The sequence below is a fragment of the Coenobita brevimanus genome, chromosome 57, assembly GCF_032717465.1.
Source record: "Coenobita brevimanus isolate Jiangsu-jjx chromosome 57, ASM3271746v2, whole genome shotgun sequence".
In the NCBI taxonomy this organism is placed as follows: domain Eukaryota; kingdom Metazoa; phylum Arthropoda; class Malacostraca; order Decapoda; family Coenobitidae; genus Coenobita; species Coenobita brevimanus.
The window spans coordinates 57,265,786-57,281,783 of record NC_137010.1 but is presented as its reverse complement, the minus strand read 5'-3'; the positions used below and the strand labels follow the sequence as shown (position 1 = coordinate 57,281,783).

At 41.6% G+C, this 15,998-nt stretch overlaps 1 protein-coding gene across 1 annotated transcript in view; it reads left to right on the top strand.

The window, feature by feature from the left end:
- The first annotated feature begins 1,221 nt into the window (after window positions 1–1,221).
- Window positions 1,222–15,998, top strand: part of LOC145402040 (nucleoprotein TPR-like) — a 92,050-nt gene continuing 77,273 nt past the window's right edge. The window contains exons 1-6 of the mRNA XM_080274137.1: window positions 1,222–1,381; window positions 4,755–4,938; window positions 7,004–7,100; window positions 7,282–7,385; window positions 10,200–10,359; window positions 12,176–12,350. Coding sequence (XP_080130263.1) covers window positions 1,222–1,381; window positions 4,755–4,938; window positions 7,004–7,100; window positions 7,282–7,385; window positions 10,200–10,359; window positions 12,176–12,350 — 880 coding nt within the window. The remainder of the gene's footprint in view (window positions 1,382–4,754; window positions 4,939–7,003; window positions 7,101–7,281; window positions 7,386–10,199; window positions 10,360–12,175; window positions 12,351–15,998) is intronic.

Here is a 15,998-nt window from a genome sequence, read left to right as displayed (position 1 = left end):
GGGTGGCGGGGTGGGTGGTCCGGCGGCGGGTATTTAAGTTTGAATAAATCCTTGGTTAGGTTCCACTTAGAGTAGGCTATTGTCAGCAGGCATGGAGACCATAATATAACCAGCAAGACATAGATAACATTGAAAATGTGCAGAGAAGGATGACAAGGATGATCTCCACTATTATTAGGGAGGATACCTATTAAGACAGGCTGAAGAAGACTAGTTTGGTGTCACTAGAAATAAGGAGAATTAGGAGTGATCTTACTGAAGTCTTCAAGATAATGAAAGGAATGGAGGGACTGAAGGTGGAAAGTTCTTTTTTATGGACCGAAGAGAGAGAGCAGAGACCACCACTAAATGTGAGGAACTATTTTTTCACGTGCAGAATAGTGGACGAATGGAATAACTTGCCAAGAGAGGCAGTAATGGCAAAAACAGTGAATGGTTTTAAGGCAAAGATCGATCCATTAATAAGGCAACTGGGGGGGCACTGCATGAGCCAGCGAAGCCTTACTGCCCCGATCCTGAACCGACCAGCTCAAGCTCACTGACGCTGAGGTGGAGCTGGTAAGAATACTGTTATGAAAAGACGGTGGTAGGTCCGGCCACACTCCTTCTTCAGCCAATGCACTTAGTGATTAGCCACACTCTGGTATACTTTCGTTGGTTTAACCACACGCCCTTTGATAAATGATAGCTATACTATAAGTTATAAACTACAAAGGCATTCCCAAGGTGTATTACATACAGGAGTGAGGGGTAGTATCAGAGTAGAATAGAAATGCAGCATTACATGACAGCACCAGCCCTGTGGCCGAAGGTGATGACATTATCTTACATCAATAAATATTCTGCATCATTAAATATTTCAGTTAATCAATCATTATTAAAAAATATAATGGAAAAAAGACTAACTGTTGAAAAGACTGTTAACTGTACACAATAAATATTATCATATCAAATAGAATCAAAACATTATTGATAGCGTCTTTTTTCGCTAGATCTAGGAGTAGTAATCCCTATGTAGCGATAATATTAACGTCCAGCCCAAAAATATTTATTTAGTTTTGAAGATTTTGGTACAGTTTTAGCGAAACTCTAGAGATTCTATCCCTTTTCCTGGCGATTTTCTAGAGTTTCTGAGTTTAGCAGTAGTTTAGCACTTTTCGACCAAGTTTAGCGATAGTAAACAGTAAAGTGTAAACACCGCCAGTACCACAGTCAACAAAAATGGAGGCAGACGGAGAGGATTTCTTCGCCCTCGTGTCACTAGAGGAGAAAAGCTTACTACCAGAGCCGCTGGCCAGAAAACTACAGGATGTCTGGACTCTGAAGGTCAAGGAGGTGCAGAGCCTCAAGGTAGACGCGGAAAAACAGCGGCTGAGTGCAGGTGAGTCTGTCCAGTGGCGTCACGCGGGTCAAGTTCAAATTCCATCTTAACATTTTAAAGACTTAATTTATGTATGGTGGTGGGGCGAGGGTTTATATCGGGCTGGTTGGATTTATTGGTAGGTGTTATTTGTGGCAGACATATCGTGGATTGAAAAGTCTTAAAGCTCGGGTGAATTAACTGCTTGATAATGCGTTGTTTTTAGCAGTGAAGCGATGGTTAATTTTTGCTTTCATATAACACAGGATTTGTGGTGTCCAATACATGTTTTGAATGTGTTTCAGTGTGTTCTGATTTATCCTAGCCAACATTTCTACTGGGAAGAACCTGTGCAGCGTTTCCCCATTCCATCTGAAGGAACCAGGTCTTCCCATGGAAAGTTTGGTAAACTTATAGTTTCAGTCAAAAACAGAGTTATGAGATTTTCATCTGTTTTTTCGGTATTTTAAACCATACTAAGACACTTCTGGTATGGCATTTTTGTCACAAGTTATATTAATTTTACTCTTGAAGAAAACCTAACGTAACCTTCATGAATAAAAAAAGAATAATTTACCATAAAACTGCCATATGAGAAAAGTGTCTTGGATTTGTCAGTAATACCAAATAAAAGATCAAAATCTTGTAATTCTGTTTTTGGCTGAAACAACAGTAATACCAAAAGTTTGGCCAAAATTGTTCAAAACACACATGGGTACAGGTAGAGATATTATTTTACAAGTTTGCCAATATGTGGTTCAGGGATATTACCTCCATAAATGCATAGTATGATACCTAACTGTAAGGTAAGCATTCTGTGGCAGCAGGTTAGGAGTATATGAGAGAGGGGGGTGTGAGTTGGGAGCAGGGGAGTGAAATGGCGGGGGACAGGGCGACTTGGAGGCGATTTGTTTGTGGCCACCCCAAACGGGATTGAGGCGTCTGGCAATAGATAGATAGATAGATGATACCTAACTGTAAGGTAAGCATTCTGTGGCAGCAGGTTAGGTTAGGTTAGATTAGGTCCAGAAAAATATACTCCACAACCCAGGGGGTTGTATTGGCAACTTGTAAAAATTTACCCTGGTAGATGTACTGTAATGATAAACATGCAGAAGTTTTAATTATTTGTGAATAAGTGTTGGTCCATTTCATTACATTTGCAGTTGACAGTTCGTTCACCTGTATAAGCAGTATCTTAGTTTGTGTTTTTGGACATCCATGGAATATGCGGATTTCCTTTTGACAGTTGATATACCGGTGTCTCATATTTATTAACTTCTATGCGGGTAAGGGGGTGAGTCTGTTATGATGTGGCAGGGGTAAATCAGCTCTGCTGTCGGGCCCTGCTGCGGATGTCACTGATTGCATTGCGCAGTTGACCCTTGTGCGGTGTGGTGCGGTGAGGATCTGTCCGTTCTCCCCTTTGGGGCTAAGATGCGAATGAATGTGTTTGAATGGATGAGTAAATGGGGAGTGTGTCGTCCTGTCTCGGCTACCTCCCTTCCTTGGGGGAAGCAGCCTAGGTATATAGATAGATAGATAGATGCTGTCTGAAGTCTGATGATAATACTGTACTGATGCCAGTATATAATTGTGAAACTTTTGTTGCAATATTGCCTGCATGGGTGTTTTAGTTTGCTGCCATGTTCTGCCACTTGACAGAGTAATTTATTCTGTATGAACCAGGCCACCCTTTGCGGGATTAGGGCGTCGGGCTATAGATAGATAGATATGGTATGTACAGTCTCAGTCATAGTTATTCTGATTTTTTTTCTTATCTAATCTAACTTTTTTTTTTTTTTTTTACAATAACAGAACAGGAAGGGAAAACAAAGGAATAATATGAATAAACAAGCCAGACTGATTGAACCTAATGTGGGCTAACCTAAGTGAAGGGTGTGGCTTTCGGAAACTGCAAAAATACTGGTTTAAGCTAGGTTAGGATAGTTTAGTTTTTAATATAAACTAAGGTAAATTAGATTAGGGTATAGCTAATATGTTCAGCTATGGTAGATGAGGATTAGGGTAGGTTTGTATGAAATAGATTTTACTTGGTTAAGTTAAATTAGATTAGACAGAATTTGGTTAGATGAGGAACTAGGCTACGTTAATTTACAATAAATGTATACCCCGGGGATAAGGGACTGAAAAGGGAGGCTGCTAGAGATCGAGCAGCATGGAGAGCTGCCATTAGTCTAGTGACCAAGTCCGACATATGCAGGTATGTTGGATCCTTCAAAAATGAACCAGATTAGGTTAATTAGGTTCCTGAGTGCATTTTACCCCACAGTTTCTCTTTCAAATCCTGTTCTCTTTGTTTGAATTTTATTTTGAAGAAGGGACAACTAAAAAAAAAAAATCAACTTGAAAATGCTCAGGAGTGACTCAGAGCAGCTGTAGAAGGTCTGTGGTGAAGGAAAGCCTTAAACACTGTATAAAGTGGTCGCTACACAGTAACAGTTGCTGTGATCAGGATGATGGATTATTTTTATTATTATCGTAATTATCATTATCACACAAGATGACAGGGGTGTAAATGGTGAGTGACTGAGCATGTGGCAGATTTCAGTGGATATGTTGGTAATTAGTAAAAGTTCTTCCACTGTATCTATTCATCTGTCTGTAGCCAGATGCCATAATCCAGTAAGGGATGGCCATTTGACTTTGAATTACTTGTTTTAAGGGAAGGGGCACTAAGCCTCCACCAACCCACTTGATGACACATAGGGAACATGTATGTGTTGGTTGTATGATTACCACCCAACATTGTAAATGGTTTCCAGATTTACAAGAAACCATTTGGCTCATCACTCAGTGTAAAGGAAAGAATAGAACCAGTATGAATAATTGACAGAAAATATGGAAGAAAAAGGAAGAGAAGAGGGCAGGCACAGAAAAAGAACTAGAAAGTGTTCAGAGAGCACATATACCCATCAATGACATTGCAGGATCCAGATCCGGAACTGTCTCAAAATTTAATCATTTCTTTCTTGGCCCATGTCCCACCTTTCCACAAAATGTCTTTGAAATTCATTGAGAACTTATGGAGATATCATGTGGACAAACAGACAAACATAAGTGAATACATAACCTCCTCCAGCTTCATTGGTGGAGGCAGTGATAAAGGTGAAGAAAGAAGTAGGCAGTACCACATCAAATGAGTGGATGATGGTTGCCACCACTTACCATGCTCCTGATATATACTGTATAGCCTGTATATAGATAGGTAAATAGATTTCCTCTTGCCTCACTTTCATTACCCAACCTTACCCCACCTGTGAGTGGAAAAAAAGAGGTGGATGAGGATTGTTGTTGTTATTATTATTATTATGATGATGAGTGAATGAATGAATATTATTATTATTATTATTATTATTATTGTTTTTTACAGATCAAGAAATCTTCCAGTTAGAGAAGCAGCTAATATGCATTCAGGGCCAACTGGAGGAGGAGGCCAGTGGTCGACGTGAAAACAAGAAACTAAAGGATAGTGTAGAGGCGCGGCTGTCTGAGTGTGAGACAGAGTTACAGACGGCAAAGAACAAAATTACCTCACTGACCAGAGAACTGCAACAGTGAGTTGACTTGGCAGCATTTTGACATCACTTAGCCATTTGATGCTGGGGAGGGATGCTCTCGTGTGATGCCACCGATATAACCAGGCGGCTCCAGTGCCCAGTTATACAAACATCACTCAGCTCCCTGTCTGTCCATCTAAATGAGGATGGTAGAGTGTGGGAAAAGGGAAACTTAAGCTTGGAGTCCACTGCAGTAATGTTCAGATGAGCCTGGTGTTACAACTACGAATACTAATGCTGGTATCTCTTTGCTGCATTTTTTTTTCTTTTTTCCTTATATTTCATCAGTACCACCAAGCTCTTGTATTCAGTAAGGTTACATCACTGACTAGGGAACTGCAGCATTGAGTTCTATGAGATTTTTGTTGACTTAAGCCTCTTTTGTTATTGGAGTTGCAAGTTTGGGGAAGATTAATTATGCAGGCTGCCCTAGAAGTCTGGAATCATAGGGGAAAATACTGAAAGTGGCTCATATTCATTGACTCTTCATTGTTCACTGTGTCCACCTTATGACAATACACAAATGCTGACAAGATATCCAGTCAGCAGTCACCTAGCCAATGGTATCAGCAGAGATGGTGTTATCTCAGCTGTAAGTTGATGGTGTTGGTGTATGTGGAGAAATTTCACTGTGGCTTATTACTTTATCATCAGCACACACCTGATACCAATGGCTGTGTGACTGCTGACCAGATATCTTGTCAGGATTTGTGTAGCAATCGTTATGGTGGATACTTGTAATACCTTCTGTGAATACAAGCCATTTTCAGAATTTTCTATTATGATTTCTGACTTTTGGGACAAATTACAAGTATATAGCGTAATTCTAAACTATTGGAGGACAGTATTATTTTCCTGTGCTCCATTGTTTATTACTATATTGCAGTCAGACAGTCAGTGTTTAAGAGGCTTAATTATGTAACCCTTATATACTGGACCTGTTCTAGTATTCTGTTCCAGCTAATTCTTCTGTTTTATTCACCTGAAAGTGGATCACAGGAGCATAAGTGTAAATTCGCTTCGTGTAGTAAAATCACCTTATTAGTCGCCACATATTTAATTCCAACTAATGCCAGATGATTTTATTCAGCTGAGGTGTGAGTTGCAGAAACCTGAATCTTACTATGCATGTAGTACAGTTAGATAAATGATGAAATAGCTGCTAAGAGGGTAGAATACACACACCTTTTTTATTGTCTGTGGTTGTAGAAGTGTGTGTGTGTGTGTGTGTGTGTGTGTTTATAATAGGGGAAGGGGAGACTGGGGATGAGGTAAAGAGGGTGAGTTGGAGAGGTGTATGAAAGATGGAGGTTGTTTTAGTTGGAGAAAGGGTAGCTGTGTAGCAAAGGACAGGGTGACAGGGAGGTGATGTGGTTGTGGCCTCTCCTTATGGATTAAAAATTCTTCCAGTAGATAGATAGATAGACACAGCTTAAGTTGGGGTTAATCCATCTAGGTTTAGGTAGAGCAGGGTAGGATAGGGTAAAGCAGGGTAGGGTAGGGTAGGGTAGGTTGAATTACCCTAGGTTGGGTTAGGATAGGGTAGGGTAGGTTGAATTACCCTCGATTGGGTTAGGAGAGACAGGCTGACGAATGAGGATATAAAGGAGCCATGTGGTGTGGATGTGGATGTGATAGGAAGCGTTATGAGGAACACACTGAGGTGGTTTGGCCATGTGGAGAGGATGGAGGGTGAAAGACTGACGAAGAGAGTGTATGTGAGTGAGGTGGAGGGGGGAAGAGGGAGGGGGAGGACGAGGATGAGATGGAGGGATGGGGTGGAGAGGTATATGAGAGAGGGGGGTGTGAGTTGGGAGCAGGGCAGTGAAATAGCAGGGGACAGGGCGACTTGGAGGCGATTTGTTTGTGGCCACCCCAAACGGGATTGAGGCGTCTGGCAATGGATAGGTAGATAGATAGGGTTAGGGTAGGGTAGGGTAGGTTGAATTAGCCTAGGTTTGGTTAGGGTAGGGTAGGTTGGGGTAGGTTAGAATAGTTTAGATTTTTATAGTCAGTATAATGGTGTAATAAGCAAACTTCCTGACTGCCTACCCTCTCCCAGTCTTCAGAATGAGAAGGATAACGTCTCATCGCAGTCAGCAGCGATGGTGGGCAGCCTCGAATCACGCAACATAAGGATTACTGAGCTGCAGGAACAGGTGTGTGTGTGTCTCTCTCTCTGTCTCTCTTTCAATCCCTTTTTCGTAAGTTAGCATGACAGCCTGGAGCCCCACATTAGGTTACAGAGCTGCTTCAACAAATGCCATACTGCTATCTGTCTTTATCCTCACCATATCAAGTGTTGTACCATATCTGAATGCTGGTCTGCCTTTGCTTCAGATCCACCGGCTAAATGAACAACTCGGTGAAGCAATGAAGGCCAAGACCGAGGCGGTGATCAACTCAGAAGAAGCCACGAGTCGAGAGAAGCTGCTCAAGTACCGGTAAGTTTTCCTGTTGTCAGATTTGCATATCGGGAGTGAGAGCCCACCCTTGTGTTGATCATGATTATTTCTTGTCTTTCTTTTTTATTATTCTTCACTGAGCTGTAGAAATTAGGCTGCAGAAGGTTGAAAATCTCTCAAGTTAAGGTGGACAAATTATAACTACAGTCTTCCATTCTTTAAACAGTTACTGCAGTCCTTCATACAATACTAAGCCAGCATATACTACATCTTATCCTCCTTATCAGTGGACTATCAGAACTCCTCCCACTGACTTCCCCATAGTTCATCCTACACAAGTTTTTTTTTTTTTCCTGCTTAATTCCAGTAGCCAACACTATGGTTTTATACCCTTCCATAACAACATTCACCTTAAACACCTTGGACCACAAGGCATACAAGCACTCACCAGCATATCAAACTACAGCTACACACACAACATAATACCCAACATCTGGAAGCATAGCATTATCATCACTATCCCTAAACCCAACAAAGACCCCACGTTACCCTCCTCACACCGCCCCATCACACTCCTCTGCATCCCCTCTAAAGTCACTGAACGACTGATACTACAACTAGTCACACCTCACATTCCCCTAGCCAAGTCACAACTTGGCTTTAGGCCACTGCACTCCACAAACACCCTTCTTACAGACCTTACACAGAGAGTTTTCGATGGAATAAATTCAGCTAGGCCACCACACAGAACACTCCTAGTCACACTAGACATTAGCAAAGCTTTTGATGCCATCCCCCGCCACAGCCTCACAAACAAAATACTCAACACAAACATGCACAATAACACAAAAAGATGGCTGGCAAACTACTTAGCAGGCAGATGTGCACACGTAACATTTGCCAGTCAGTCTTCTAACATTAGAAACTTCACAAACGGCGTCCCCCAAGGATCTGTTTTGTCCCCTACACTCTTTAATCTATACATGCATGACGTACCCACACCCCACACACCACAGATACACATAGCTTCCTATGCAGATGATATAGCACTTACATGCACACACCAAAATGCAAACACAGCTGCACACATCATTCAACCTTACCTCAACACACTACACGAATGGTTCACCACAAACAGGCTCAAAATAGCCCCAGCGAAATCTACAGCGACCCTTCTCACAAACTGGACAGCAGAACACAGTCACATCCCACACCTCACCATAAACAACACTCCCCTACCACGCAGACACACACACCCAAAATCCTTGGTGTAACATACAATACATCAATGTCATTTAAACAACACATCACAAACATTAAGAATAAAATAACACCAAGACTCAATGCTTTGAGGTCACTTGCCTATACAACATTCGTACAAAACAAAGAAACCACCACCACAGTATACAAACAATACATACGTTCAATGATGAATTATGCAAGTCCTGCCTGGGCTTCTAACCTGACCAAAACACACTACAACACTCTACAGACCATACAGAACAAGGCCCTAAAAATAATCACAGGCTGCACAGCTACTACACCCACAGACCACGTACATCAAGAAACCAAAGTCCTCAAAGTCAAGGATCACCTAGACATGAGAGGCACCCAGTTTCTTGCTGCAGCCTCCACAAACCCACAACATCCACTACAGTACATGGCAGCACATCCACCCACACCAAGGAACATCAAAACAACACCCAGCACACGATACCATACACAAATACTGTCATCTCTCCCCCCTCACCCACCTCAGACCAGCTTCCAGAAGCATATCCACACTCAGATCACTCGCTGCTCCATTCAGTCACTTAAAGACAATGCACAGCTGCATGCACGGCCTTCTGACATCCACCCTTCTGAATCCTATCTCCCTCATGAGGACAGGGTCCACCTGGCCAGGCTGAGATGTGGGCACCATCCAGCCCTCTTAAGCTACCAGAAGAGGCTGGATGACTCCGTTGCTGATGCCTGTCCAGGATGCAACACAGCACCCCATACTATTAAGCACATTATGGAAGACTGCACTGCACACAATCACCTACGCCAACAACACAACATACACTCTTTGAGAGCTTTGTGGGAAAGCCTGGTCTCGGCCATGGCCTTCCTAAGGGACTCAGGGCTGTTTGGCCAGACTGCCTAGGGAACAACTACTACTACACTTCTTTTTACTGGTATTGTAGCTATGTAGTGTTGATCTCTCAATAGCCATAATGGAGAGGTGGAAGTTTTGCAGGAAATTAAAGGAGACAGGATAAAGCTTAACTCAAGTCATTTATTCCATCCCAGACCAACATTAATACCTTCCACATCTCTGGGCTATCACACTTCATTTACACTTCACAAACTACCTTGCTGGAAATGCCCTACCTTTCCCAAGTTAGCATATACCATACTACACTTTATTCTTTGACACTGTCATTGGTCTGTCACTCCTCCTGTATACTGTACTTCACTACATACAGTCGCACTCAGGTCAGCATATATTGTACATCTCTACTGCAGTACTGATATTGTTACTCGCATTTTTCTCAGCTGCACCTTGCAAACTATAATCCCTCATTCTGTCTCAGGTCAGTGTATACTACACCATATCCTTTCACCTCATATTTGGTCTATTACAAACTGTAACTCGTTGTTACAGCTAAACTGGCATATAAGACCTTTCACCTCATCTGTGGTTTTTCACTCCTCCTGTACACGTCATAGACTGCTGCACTGGCCCAGGTCAGCCTGTATTACACTTTATTCTGCCACCTCATCATTGGTGTGTCACTCTTCCCATACTTATCACAAACCACAGTCCTTCATTCCATCTCAAGGTGTGACATTCGTTTTCCCTTGCAGTGAGAAGCGTCTGGAGCAGGAGCAGGGTCTGTTGATGCGTCAGGTGCAGGTGTTACAGCAGCAGTTGGAGCAGCGAGCCGAGGAGACCCTCAAACAGCGCACCACACATTCATCCACCATCCTCGCCCTCCAGACAGACCTTAACCATAAGATAGAGGAGGTTAGTTGTGGTATTTTCACGTGTTGGTGATTCTCGTACTTTTGTGTTATTCCTTTTCCTGGTTGGACACTTCTCTGACTTGTGGTGTATCAGCATTATTCGTGCATACTGAATTAAATATCACCAAAATATTGAAGGCCAATAAAAGTCAGAGGCACATTATTCATCCTAAAATTATACACTGCTTTGAGAGCTTTCTGGTATACAGTAATCCCTCCAATATCTGATGTAATAGAGCCAAAGGCATGTCTGGATAGTGATCCTGTCTGGATATTAGGCCCCAGCCTCCTGGACTTGTACTTATGGACCCTAACTCAGAAAAACACCTATACAGCTCCCTCTGGACATGCATTGCACCTATTTAAGACCCAAATCACACCAATAAGGGACATAAAAGACTGAAATAAATGCAAAAGAACCATAAAATGAGGTTTTAGAGGTGAGTTTATACAATATTAAACATTCTGGGTACTTACAAGTCCCTGGCTTCTGGACTGGTTTGAACCGCCAGTTTGCAGTCCACAGTTAATCCTCTGCACTCTAAATTCTAATTTCTTAACACTGCACAACACTGTAAATTCCTGTGTGTTCTAGTGGTGAGGTATTGCAGTTTATTCACAAAAAACAAGCACCTGTGGCTTGCACTGCTATAAGCATCTGCTCTCGATCGGATTTAGGCTGTGACTGTTGATGATGGCGGGGTAACAGAGTTGCCAGATTGCAACGGCCACATTACCAAACTCCTCAATTTTCATTACCATTTTTAATTTTCATTACCAAATTCGTAAAGCTAGCATCTATTCTTCTCTAATTATATACACAAGTGGAAATACATGTAATCCCTCTTCTTATAATTAACACCATGTTGATTATTTTCACACAATATAGGCTACCAAATTAATCAGAGAGAGCAAACAATCCACCACCTCCATCCTGTGTATCCTCATACATGTGAAATATCCATTTGGTAATGCATTATTCTGATTCATTACCAAATGAATTTCTCATTACCAAATTGGCCCACGTTTGGTAATGAAAAATACCAAATGGCAACCCTGACAGGGGAGGGGGGAGGGGGGAGGAAGGAAGGGGTGAAGGGACCATGGTGTAACAGCTGTTCGGCGCCACGCAGCATTTTCAAATTACGGGTGGGAAAAAAGTCAGATTTTTTTTTCTAATTTTTTTGCAGTTTTTGGCCCATTTTGGGAATATTGGATCCCAGGACGATTATGTCCGGTTAGTGGGGATGTTGGGATATTGGGCGTTCGGATATTAGAGGGATTACTTTAACAGATAACAGCACTGCCAGTAGTAAACAAACATGTGTTCTGGATGTTTTTTCATAAATGTATTTAAGAAACACTTACAGGCGTCTTGTTTTCTGTATTAGGCCTATATCAACAGTGTGTCAGTTTTTTTTTTTTTCATTATTATTATTACTCATGGTAGAAACGACCTTTGATGGGTACCGGTAAGTATTAAGGTAACTGTGTTTTGAATATAAGCTAAACTTACCCCAACCAGAACTCATCAGTTTTGTTTTGAAGATGCATAGGGGCAAGGTATTTATAAAGAACAAAGTGTATATTCCATACTGCAAAGTCCAGTGTACAGAAGCATATTTTTAGCCTGACGCTTGGCATTAGCAGGAGTGTTTATGTTAGTTGCTGGTGGGTCTTATGGAAAATGAGTAAAACCTGTTTTAATGAAATTCAAGTGATCACACTGTTCCCAGTCCCCCAGTCTGGGATTGAACTCAAGCCCTTTCAAACACACCGCTTCTCTAACCACTTTGCCACCACCACTTGTGTGACAGCTGCGTGTGGAAAAGGAGGAGCGTGAACAGTTGAAGAAACAGGTGAAGGAGAAGGATGAGAGGATACAGGAGCTACTGGAGTCACTGAACCAGGCCCGGGAGAGTGAAGTTAAGCTGGAGGAGAGCTTCCGCCAGGAGCTGCAGGCACAACGAAAGCTCACTGAGATATATAAAGGTTATTGATGAGATGTTTGTGCTTGAGGCGTAGGCACATTGCACTTCAGAATTTTGTATGTTATTGATGCAAACTGTCAGTTGTAAAACAATATAAATTACATACAAGAGAATGTCAAAATGTTACATGCAAAGTAAATACAGTACATAAGAAAGAGGTTCCATGAAGCCTTCTGTGCCACTTAAGATACAGCCCATACTGTATTGTGCTTTGCCATAAAGTTACCCCACTTCACACCTAACAGAAGCTCTTGAGAATATTGTTTCATTTATAAAGGCTTCAACATGCTTGCATGCATCAGCCTTAGTAATCTAATGGTGACTCTCCACAGTGCATGATCTTTAGCAGCCCCTGTCTTCAGAGGTCACACTCTATGACCTCATGCTAGGTCTTTTTCAGTCTACCTCTTGCAAACCTACCCCCAGTATTCACACTTTTCACCCTCTGCACCCATTTGTTGTCCTTCATTGTCTCCACATGTCCAAACCATCTCAGAGTACAGTAATCCCGCATATTTCGCGGTAGTTACGTTCTTATAACCCCCGCGAAAATTCAATTCCGCGAATACTCTATTAACAATTGAATCTTACACTTGTGTCCACCATGCTGCCCATCACACAGTCCATGTCCATACTGATTGCGAGACAATTCGCCGTCAGACAATTCCCCGTCAAAACATAGACGATTCCCCTTCAGAACAATTCGCACCCTGGACGATTCCCCGCCATTCTATAAATATACTAATCAATACTTTTATCAATATACTTATTAATTAATCAATAGTTTAATAACTATATTTCAAGGGGATCCAGCAAAGTCTATGTTCAGTAGCGTAGGTTCTGGATATTATTTATTAGTTGCTCTAGTCAATAATTAACTTGTTTCTTCCTTGCTGTAGTTGCCTTTGAATTATATTCTAGCATCACCCATAGCTATCTTCATTAATGAAGGCTAATTGTTTTGTGTTTGTTGTGACTGCGAATTGTCCCGAAACCTCCATACTCATCCCGAAATACCTTCTTACAAGATCGAAAGCACATACTCCATTATGAAGGAAAAACGTAAACACCGTACTGTAATACACAGTTATCTACACATTTATTCACAAAACAGTACAAAATAAAAAGATGCATCAACTGGTGATAGCACACACTCGCACGGTCGTTTCTTAGCTTGTCCAATAACACAATTTTCTCTGCTAAGGTCATAACTTTTCTTGATCGTTTTGTCACTTTGGAGTTCTTTCTAATTGTATTATTAGCCTTTGGTGAGGCTGGCTTACGTCCTGGGGCCATGTGGAAAGCAAGTGGGAGGCAAGAGGCTCATATCATAGTGCGTTTACAAGAACAACATACACGTGAGGCAGTCAGGCGTGGACTGAGGATTATGCAGGGCAGGGAGCAGTGTTGCCATACCCAAACAACGAAATTATGCTAGGGCAATGAAAAAATTATGCTAGATTGAGCAAATTTGCTCCAAGTATAAAATGAATTATGCTAACTTGAAGCTAAATGATAAAATTCTATACATATTCGTGTTACATATTAATTATGTATTGTTTACTATGAAAATATTAAAATGAACCTACATACAGTAAGAGGATAAATATCGGTTTTCTGCCCATACTGCTTTTTCCCACGAAACTTACGTTTTTCTGATGGATTTTGATGTGATTCATTCGATTTTGAGCTTCATTTCCGTCGGAAATAACCAGATTTTGATATGACCCCCCCCCCATCCCCCTGCAATAATGGGGGATCTTTGGGGAATCGGCGGTTATAGAGAGGGGGGGAAACACAGAAAATGGTCATTTCCGACTGAAATGAAGCTGAAACGCGAATGAATCATACCAAAATCCATCGGAAAAACCTAGGTTTCATGGGTAGAATACAAAGCTCAAACTTATCCTAACCTAACCTAACCTAACCGAACCAAACCGAACCTAACAACCTAAAACCTAACCTAACCTAAAACCTAACCTAACCTAACCTAATCCAACCTAACCTAACCTAATCCAACCCAACCAAGCCCAAACTGAAAGTAACCAACTATTCAAACATCATCTTACCTTATCCCTCTCTCTCTCTCTCCCTCTCTCTCTCATTTGTAGCTTTTATAAAATTATTCCAAAAATATTCCATTCCATTCTAAATTATGCTAGAATGATGCTAAAACTTCTAATATGCTAAAAAATATTCCAGACTCGAAAATTTGATCAAAATTATGCTAAAAGAATAAAATTATGCTACATATGGTAACACTGGCAGAGGGGCCGTGGGAAAGGGACAGAGGGTGGCGTGAGTTTACCGCGCTACAATTGGAAGCTGTGGGAATTTCAAATTTTTTGTTGTCTCTATATTCAAGGATATTTTAGTTGAACTTATTAATGCTAAGAAAATCCGCGAGAGGGCAAAACCGTAGACAAAAAATCCGCAAAAAATGCGGGATTACTGTACCTCTTCTTACCACAACACTAATACATTCAAGTCTGCTCCTTCCTCTCAACTCTTCAGTTGCAGTTCTGATCCCCTCCCCCCTCCTCAGGCCTGTCCTTTAGGGATGCAGTACACATTCATCTAATCATTATCTTCTTTGTACATTTGAGCCTGCATATATCCTTTTCCTTTACTGCCCAAGTCTCTACCGTACTGCATTGCACTCCTATGAAGGCATTTGATGATGAGGTGTTTGTGAATGAGATAGGACACTACTCTTCCATTCTTCTGATTTATGTACTGTTCTTTTTTCTCCTACACCACATATGGCCCTCCTTAATCATCACTACCCTTGTTATCAATCTCTTCAACCATCTTTTGAAGGCCAGGAATATGTACGTTTTTTTCTACCATTTGAGAATATTTAGTCATTCTGGAACACACCATTCTCATAGTTAGGAGGAGCTTGTTTGAGAGTTGGGGTAAATAGTGGTAAAGTGTGATTATTATAAACTTGAATCAGTAATAAGGGTTAGTTCCTCAGTACTGAACCCTTTGTGGTATAATGGTCAAGACACCTCTGGTACTGTATTCCAGCCAGTGCGAGGGGATTTTATTCAGCAGAGTTAATCATTCAAGTTTGAGAGTACCATCACCGTCAGTCCAGTCATGATTAGGACAGTTTCAGCATTCTATTCCAGCTAATACCAAATCTTATTCAGCTGAGAGTGAATCGTAGGAGCTGAAAAGAGTTTGGTAATGCCATCAAGAACCCTCTCATTGTGTTTATTAAAGACATCATTAAATGTCATTAAAACATGAATGTGGGAAGTGTAATTAATCCCCTGATTTGGGGACAGTAATTAATGGAGCCCCTGTAATTATTAGATGTGACCAGCCTGCATCCCATATTATACTGTGTGCAGTAGTCTATCTGTTGCCAGACGCCTTATTCCCATGTGGGGTGGCTACAAACAAATCGCCTCCACGTTGCCCTGTTCCCTCACCATTTCACTGCCCTGCTCCCAACTTACACCCCTCTCTCTCATATACCTCTCCACTCCATCCCTCCATCTCATCCGGGGCCTCCCCCTTCCTCTCTCCCCCTCCACCTCACTCACACACTCTCCTCATCAGTCTCTCACTCTCCATCCATTCCACATGGCAGTAGTGATACAGAAAAATCAAACATGTTGTCACCATCACATCCATC